This window comes from Sapajus apella, unplaced genomic scaffold, assembly GCF_009761245.1.
Source record: "Sapajus apella isolate SASKATOON/1434 unplaced genomic scaffold, GSC_monkey_1.0 scaffold7, whole genome shotgun sequence".
Taxonomy (NCBI): domain Eukaryota; kingdom Metazoa; phylum Chordata; class Mammalia; order Primates; family Cebidae; genus Sapajus; species Sapajus apella.
In genome coordinates, this window is record NW_022436947.1 from 12,948,359 (window position 1) to 12,956,486 (window position 8,128).

The 8,128-nt window shown below is 56.4% G+C and overlaps 1 protein-coding gene across 11 annotated transcripts in view; it reads left to right on the forward strand.

Moving 5' to 3' along the window:
- IMPDH1 (inosine monophosphate dehydrogenase 1) overlaps positions 1 to 7,533 on the forward strand; it is an 18,714-nt gene extending 11,181 nt beyond the window's left edge. For 7 of the 11 annotated variants that reach the window (XM_032276059.1, XM_032276062.1, XM_032276063.1 and 4 more), the window contains 9 exons: positions 926 to 1,125; positions 2,817 to 2,907; positions 3,141 to 3,236; positions 4,483 to 4,626; positions 4,713 to 4,857; positions 5,202 to 5,345; positions 5,440 to 5,523; positions 6,082 to 6,098; positions 6,779 to 7,533. In XM_032276059.1, the coding sequence (XP_032131950.1) occupies positions 926 to 1,125; positions 2,817 to 2,907; positions 3,141 to 3,236; positions 4,483 to 4,626; positions 4,713 to 4,857; positions 5,202 to 5,345; positions 5,440 to 5,523; positions 6,082 to 6,098; positions 6,779 to 6,879 (1,022 nt within the window). In that variant the 3' untranslated portion in view covers positions 6,880 to 7,533. The remainder of the gene's footprint in view (positions 1 to 925; positions 1,126 to 2,816; positions 2,908 to 3,140; positions 3,237 to 4,482; positions 4,627 to 4,712; positions 4,858 to 5,201; positions 5,346 to 5,439; positions 5,524 to 6,081; positions 6,099 to 6,778) is intronic. The other 4 variants (XM_032276060.1, XM_032276069.1, XM_032276061.1 and 1 more) reach the window with 3 other exon arrangements.
- Positions 7,534 to 8,128: the final 595 nt, after the last annotated feature.

The following is an 8,128-nucleotide window of genomic DNA, read 5'->3' on the forward strand; positions in this document are numbered from 1 at the left end:
TTTTTTTTTTTTTTTTTTTTTTGTATTTTTAGTAGAGATGGGGTTTCACCATGTTGGCCAGCTGGTCTTGAACTCCTGGCCTCAAGCCATCTGCCCTCCTCAGCCTCCCAAAGTGCTGGGATTACAGGTGTGAGCCACCATGCCTGGCCACAACTTTGGCTATTTATTTATTTATGACATGGAGTCTTGCTCTGTTGTCCAGGCTTGAGTACAGTACTACTCAGTTCACTGCAATCTTCACCTCCCAGGTTCTAGCAACTCTCCTGCCTCAGTCTCCCTAGTAGTTGGGACATAGTTGCACACCATCACACCCAGCTAATTTTTTTGTATTTTTAGGAGAGATGGGGTTTCACCATATTGGCTAGGTTGTTCTTGAACTCCTGGCCTCAAGTGATCCACTGGCCTCGGCCTCCCAAAGAGAGGAAGCCATGAGCCACCATGCCCGGCCAACTTTGGCTTTTTAGAAAAAAGGGAAAAATAAAATATTCACCAGGTCACTGTTGGCTACCCTGGGAAATGCTTCCCTGGTCCATACTGGAGGGTCCTTTGGAGTTTGTTTTGGACAGGGCACATGCTTCTCCCTGCAGGGCAGCTTCACTCCTGGCTAGGAGATTTCAGCCACTGTGGTCCAGCAGGTGAAAGGCTGCCAGTGCTTAGGGGCTGCCCATCCCAGGCCATGTTGATGCCCATCCACAGACCCCCCAGGAACCTGCTGGGCTGAGAGGTTTCTTTGCTCCCTGTTACTTGGGAAGAGGTCTGTGTCCCTAGGAACACTTCCTGGGAGGTGTTGTCACCTAGTGGCTGCCTGGGGTACTTCAGTGGAATCTCTGGCGTGGTCTCACTTGCATCTTCACCCTCCCCAACACCTCCCAAACCCCTTCCTGCCAAACCTGCTTCTTCATCTTACCCCTGCATTCCTTGTCAGGGAAGCTGCCTATTGTCAATGATCACGATGAACTGGTGGCCATCATCGCCCGCACCGACCTGAAGAAGAACCGAGACTACCCTCTGGCCTCCAAGGATTCCCACAAGCAGCTGCTGTGTGGGGCAGCTGTGGGCACCCGTGAGGATGACAAATACCGCCTGGACCTGCTCACCCAGGCAGGCGTCGATGTCATAGTTTTGGTAAGGTCCCGCCTGGGCGGTGGGGAAGGTGGTTGGGTGGTTCAGCAGAGTGGAGGTTCATGAGGACCCAGGTTCACCTGTGATTAATCCTGTGCCCCTCCCTTGCTACTCTTCATCTCTGCTTCCAAGTACTCCCTGGTGTCAGAATTAGAAGTGCCTGCGGCAGGATCACCTGAGCTCAGGGGTTCAAGGTCATAGTGAGCTAGGATCGTGCCACTGCACTCCAGCTTTGGGGACAGAATGAGACCATCTTAAAAAGCAAACAATGGTTTGTGTCGTCTGAGATACAAAGAAAGAAAACAAGCAAGTTAAAATTCTCCAATGGCACAGTCACAAGAAAGAATGAAACTCTGTCCTTTGCAGCAACATGGACGGAGCTAGAGGCCATTATCTTTAGTGAACTAACTCCAAAGCAGAAAACCAAATACTGCATGCTCTCACATATAAGAAGGAGCTAAACAGAGGGCACACATGTTCATTAAGATGGAAATAATACATACTGGGGACTCCAAGATGGGTGAGGCTGGGAGGGGGAGGAAGGTTGAAAAATTTCTCATCAGCCACAGTTTTCACTATGTGAGTATTAGGTACCCTGGAAGCCCAGCTCTCACCAGTATGCAGTATGCCCATTTAACCAGCAAGCACAAGTACACACTGAGTCTTTGAAAAAATGACAAATTGCTGTAAGCAACAAAGCAAATCAAGACTACCCCCCAGCAAAGGGAAGTGGAATGAGGATAAAGGCTTATGATCCCCTTGTGAGTGATCTGGACCATACATCTAGATTTATCTGTATTCTAGGACTGGCAGGAAAATAACAATAGGAGGGTCACTGGGACTCTCTCAGCAGCTCACAACAGACTGCAAACAAAGGCCTCTGAGGGCCTTCTTGGCTCATAAGTTGACCCTAATAACTTAGCTCGTGTTCACTGAGAACTGCCTGTTTCCCGGGCACTGCGTCAAGACCTTTATGTATATCAGCTCCTTAAGGGACAGTCGCCATTTTGTTTTCAGATGAAGAAACAGGCTTAAAGAAGATAAATCATTTCATTTGGTTAGTGACTTGGTGGGAAGAGGATACGGCTCCAGGCAGTTTCTCCTTGCTGTAAGGATCAGTCTGTACAGTGAATATGGAAAGCCTTATCGGCCAGGTGCTGTGGCTCATGCCTGTAATCTCAGCACTTTGGGAGGCTGAGGCAGGTGGATTACCTGAGGTCAGGAGTTCGAGACCAGCCTGACCAACATGGAGAAACCCCATCTCTACTAAAATTGCAAAATTAGCCGGGCATGGTGGCGCATGCCAGTAACCCAGCTACTTGGGAGGCTGAGGCACGAGAATTGCTTGAACCCGGGAGGCAGAGGTTGTGGTCAGTCGAGATCGTGCCATTGCACTCCAGCCTGGGCAACAAGGCAAAATTCTGTCTCAAAAAAGAAAAAAAAAAATTAAGGCCGTATCTGCTCTAAAACTACATTAGTGGTGGTTAACCTTTTGGGGACGTAGTCCCCTTTGAGAATCAACTGAAAGTTGTTAAGTGAATTTCCAGGGAAAAAAAAAAAAAACAAAAACGGAAGGAAAGAGGATTCTCATAACAGTTTGCACAGGATTTTAGGGGTTCATCCACTCGGGCTCTCCCTCCTGCCTTGAGAGTCCTCAGCTGTCTAAGTCCAAGCTTTTCCATCCCTTCTCACAGGACTCGTCCCAAGGGAACTCGGTGTATCAGATCGCCATGGTGCATTACATCAAACAGAAGTACCCCCACCTCCAGGTGATTGGGGGGAACGGTGAGTGCAGGGTCGCCTCTCTCCTCGCTGCTCCTGCCCCTCCACTGAGTAACCCTTTCCTGCCCTTCAGCTTCCCTAGGTGATGGCATGGCTTCTGGCATGGGCGGCAGGGAACATGATGGGCTTTGGTCACCATAAGGGGGCTGGAGGTGCTACCTGGGGTCCCAGGAAGCCATTGGGCAGGCAGGGGCCTCCCATCCTCACATTGTTTCTCTGCCCCTTCCCACCTCCAGTGGTGACAGCAGCCCAGGCCAAGAACCTGATTGACGCTGGTGTGGACGGGCTGCGCGTGGGCATGGGCTGCGGCTCCATCTGCATCACCCAGGAAGGTGGGTGTCAGGAGGTGAGCGAGTGCCCGCTGGCCTGGGGGCCTCGCCCTTGTTCCCCAGCTGCATATCGAGTGCTGTCTCTGCCAGGCCCTGTTCTGCCATGGTGGGCTCTGGGGTGACCCAGGCATGGACCCCACCGTCGGGCCTACTGACTTAGGGGAAGGCAGGTGTAAGCAGGATGAGAGAGCTCCAGCCTACTTCTCAGAGTGCGGTCAAGGCGGCCCCACCTGGGGCCTGGGGCTGGTGTGACTGTCCAAGGGGCTTGTTGGAAGCTCAGAGTTTGATTCGATTTGTGACAAGATAGAGACAACGTGTTCCTGAATACGTAAGGATATATTATACACCGCATCACCGTGAGGTTGGGGGGTGGGGAGCTCACCCAATTACAAAGCCCTTTTGCAGGGTGGGTTCCTGAACACGAAGGGGGAAGGAGGGCCCTGACATGTGGTTATTAAGGAGGTACTTCCTGGAGGCTGGTGTCTGACTTGTGGGGTGGCTTCCTGGAGGACTGGGGTCCTGGCTTGGCCTGAGGAGATGCACTCGGCCCCTCCTGTGAGGGTCATTTCTCCAAAACACTGAGTGATGCCTTTGGCCTTTGCTGCCCTAGACACCTCTCCCTGTTGGTCTTCAGAGCCTCTGCTTTTTAAGTTAGTGCCCTTCGCCTTAGCTGACCACCATGATGAAATGAGGACCCTTTCAGGCACCGTTCAAAGCCTTAGGGTAGAGTAGGGACAAAATAAATGAGAGGCTCCATCTCTGATTTATCCAGCTTTGCATCCATCCCTAGAGAGGTGCTGGTTCATTTCAGTCCCCACCTAAACCTGCCACTGAAGGACCTTGGACAGTTAGACTTAAAGAAATACAAACCAGTATCCCAAAGGGGACCATAGTACCTAACCCTAGTAACAGTTTTTGCAAACAAAAGCCTTGAAGGGGAACTTGTGCCTTGGGAGCAGGTGGCGCTGGGGTCACCTGTCTTGGGGTGACAGGCTCTGAAAGCCACTTCTGATTCCCCCATCAGAATCCCCTGCCATGCTCTTAGGGGAAGGGTGGCCCAGATCCCTGGAGTGATATTCACCCTGGTGTTATGTGCCAGCACCCATGTTATGCCTCAGAAACACCGTCCAGCCCTGTCCCTTTTCCCAAGTAGAGGTGGTGCACGGGAGGAAGAGCTGGCCTGGCCCTGTGCCTGGCCCTGGAGCTGCCATTGACTCTTCTCTGCCTTGTGCACTCCACCCTCCCCCAGTGATGGCCTGCGGTCGGCCCCAGGGCACTGCTGTGTACAAGGTGGCCGAGTATGCTCGGCGCTTTGGTGTGCCCATCATAGCTGATGGCGGCATCCAGACCGTGGGGCACGTGGTCAAGGCCCTGGCCCTTGGAGCCTCCACAGGTGAGGGGAGAATGTGCTGGGGATTGAGCAGGTGGGGGCAGTAGGAGGGCTGTGGGCTGGAGGCACTAATCCCTTGCCCACTGTAGTGATGATGGGCTCCCTGCTGGCTGCCACCACGGAGGCCCCTGGTGAGTACTTCTTCTCAGACGGAGTGCGGCTCAAGAAATACCGGGGCATGGGCTCGCTGGATGCCATGGAGAAGAGCAGCAGCAGCCAGAAACGATACTTCAGGTGCCCTGCCCCTGGGCCCCACCTGGGCAGATCAGCCCACAACCCTTCAGGGCCACCCACACCACTGACTTCCCCAGATGGCAGCCAGTCCTATATGGTGGTTCTGGAAACTGAGGCACAGGGGATAAGTAGTAGATACAGGCTCTGTCCTTGGGCCACCTGACTCAGGGCTACCTGTCCAGCAAGGAGCAGCCTGGGGGACACTCCTGGGCAGTATCCTCTGAGCTTGATTCCCCCATCAGAATCCCCTGTGGTGCTCTTAGGGGTGAGCTGGCCCCTAATCTGACTGGGTGGGGTCCTCTGAGTGTCACGCTGCTGGGCTCAGTCTTCCACCCTCCACGCAGCGAGGGGGATAAGGTGAAGATCGCACAGGGTGTCTCAGGTTCCATCCAGGACAAAGGGTCCATTCAGAAGTTCGTGCCCTACCTCATAGCAGGCATCCAGCATGGCTGCCAGGATATTGGGGCCCGCAGCCTGTCCGTCCTTCGGTGAGTGCTGAGACTGGGGGCGGCTCCTGCTTCCTTTCTCTCTCTCTTCTCCACCCTTGGTGGCCTTGACCTGCTCCACCTCACTGCCTCCCAGGTCCATGATGTACTCAGGAGAGCTCAAGTTTGAGAAGCGGACCATGTCGGCCCAGATCGAGGGTGGCGTCCATGGCCTGCACTCGTAAGTGTGTGGCCTCCTCGCTCTCACCTGCAGGCAGCGGGTTGGGCAGGTGGGGCCAAGGTTCTGAGGCCAAGCTGAGGTTCCAGGGACCCCATGGACCACCTGTAGCAGGGATAGATACTGCTACAGGATGGCGCGTCGCCCTCTCCTCCAGGGCCCAGCCCCCTGTTCCTTGTCTTCTAGCCCCCATGCAGGCAGGCCCTCCCCTCCTTTGGGGCCTCTCCCGAGCAGGGCACAGGAAGTATGGCCACTCACTGCATCTGGACTCCCAGCCCTTGCTTGCTCAGGAAGCTTGGTGGCTGGTGGTAGGGCTGGTGGTGCTGGGCTCTTGCTGGTGGTGGCACCAGGCAGGCAGGCAGAAGATGGGGGTATGACCCCTCTGGCGGGGACAAGGGCAGAGAGACGGATGCCAGGGCTGGCACTGGGGCATCCATGGGCGGGGGCAGTGCTCATTGGCAGCAGTAGTTGCAGGCATGTGCCCCGCCCTGGTCAGGAGCCCTGTCCCCAGGCATCAGCGGGTGTCTAACCTGTGTCTCTTTCCGCCCCACCCTCCCGTAGCTATACCTTTCTGCCGTGTAAGTAACCGCGCTGCCCGGGCCAAGCGTAGAGTAGAGCAGGGGCAGTCTGGGTGGGACCTGGGCTTGTGGGGGGGGGGTGGGTACTGGGTGAGGGTGGGAGGGCGCTGGGGTGTGGTCATGAGACTTGGACCCCGGGTTGGCCCCCCAGTCCCCTATATCCAGCACCATGGTGGAAGAAACCAGCGGTGGCCACTCATCCAGCTGAAACACAGATCCCTTTCTGGCTGCAGAGAGACACCCGTGAGCTCAGGCCTAAGGCTGCCCCATCTTAGACTGGACCCGGTGACCACGAGCAGTCTAGGCCACTGGGCCTGCAGAGCTGGGGCTGGGGCTGGGGGCAGACACGGGCAGCAGAGGTTGGGCTCCAGGTCGGAGCTTGCTCCATGAGGATGCGCCGTGCCTGTCTGAGCTGTCTCTCCACCCCGTGCACTGAGGACAGTCCACTCAGATGTGGTGATGGCCCAAAGGAACCCAGCATGGCTCTCCAGGGAACAGTGGCCTGGGGAGGATAGGCCCAGGGCCTGCTTGAGGCCCTCCTCCCGCCCCTTACGGCTGAGATCCCAGGGCTCCTCAGCTCTCTGCTCTCTCCCGCATCTGTGGGCCCTGGGGAAAGGGTTTTGGGAGGGAGCAGGATCCACACACCCACGCTGGTTCTCCCTCTTACCTTGTCCCCACAGTTACGAGAAGCGGCTGTACTGAGGATAGCAGCGGAGGCCGAGGTGGCAGAGGGGGCACACCCCAGTGTCTGCCTTCAGACGCAGCCTCCCTCCATAACTGAGTGGTCCACAGATTTGCACTACGGGTTCCCCAGCTCCTTTCCAGGGAGAGAGGGGGGGAGGCCCTGAGGGGCCTGCGGCCCCTCGCTGGGCATCCCCCACAGAGTCAGGACTGCTCCCTGGGTCAGGCTGCCCTGGGAGCCCCCCGCCCGAGCCCAGCCAGCCGGGATCTCAGGCCCTGTGCCTGCCTCAGGTCTTTCTTGCTGCAGCCTGCTCCAGCCCAGCCCCCACCCCAGGGGCAGGCAGCCCCTCCTGGCTTCTCCTGTAGGGCACCTCCCTGCCCCCAGCCCCTTAGGAAATGGTGCTCTCCTGGCCCTGCCTCTGGCCTTTCCTGGGCCGCTGCCCCCTCAGCCATGTGGCACTTCTGAGCTCCTGACCTAGGCCAAGGGGAGGTCTCTGCCCCCTTCCCAGGCCCTGGGCTACTCTTGGGTCCTGCTCCTGAGGCCACTCCCCTGTCCCTGGCCCTGGGGAGGAGGCTGCCCTGGTCATGGCTGCCTGCCCGTCATTCCTGACTCACCATCATCCCCAGGTGTACCATTCCTGCCCTCTCCTCAGCTGCAGTTGAAGGCTTTAACTTTGCACACTTTGGGATTACAATTGCGTCATTGCATATTAAATAATCGGAATAAATCAAGCAGGTCTCAACGTCTCCACCATCCTCTGTGTCCCCTGTCCATTGGGTGGCTGGAGCCCCATCAGAGTTGGGCTGGGGAATGTGGCACCAGGCCCTGTGTCCCCAGGAAGGTGATGAGGGCATTGCAGTAGTGCGGGCAGCATGGGGGGGTGCTGGCACAGGTGGGGCCTACGTTGGGAGGTCTCCCAGGCTTGTGCCACACTGGCAAGTTCACCTGCTGCAAGCTGGTCAGCAACTCCCAGCCAGGCAGCATTGTGGAGAGTCATCACGGCGGTAGAATTCCAGTGTTGGGGACTCACAGTTGGCTGCCAGTATGCCCATCACAGCCTCATAATGCCATGTGGTACAGCTAGGGCACAGGTGGAAGGACAGCATGGCCAGGGCGTGTGGTCTCATCTGCCAAAACACACCTGTAGGTACAAAGCAGAGTAGGTCAGCTCCCACTGCTCATATGCAGCTCAGGACCCACCTCCCAGCCTCCACTCCTCCTGGTGGAGACACCTCTGTCACATGGACTGCTGAATACCCCGTAGAGTTGAGGGGTTTTGGAACATTCACATTGCCTTCCTGTGCCTCTGTGCTTGGGCAGTGGGCACAAAGCTGTCCATTGAAGGTAC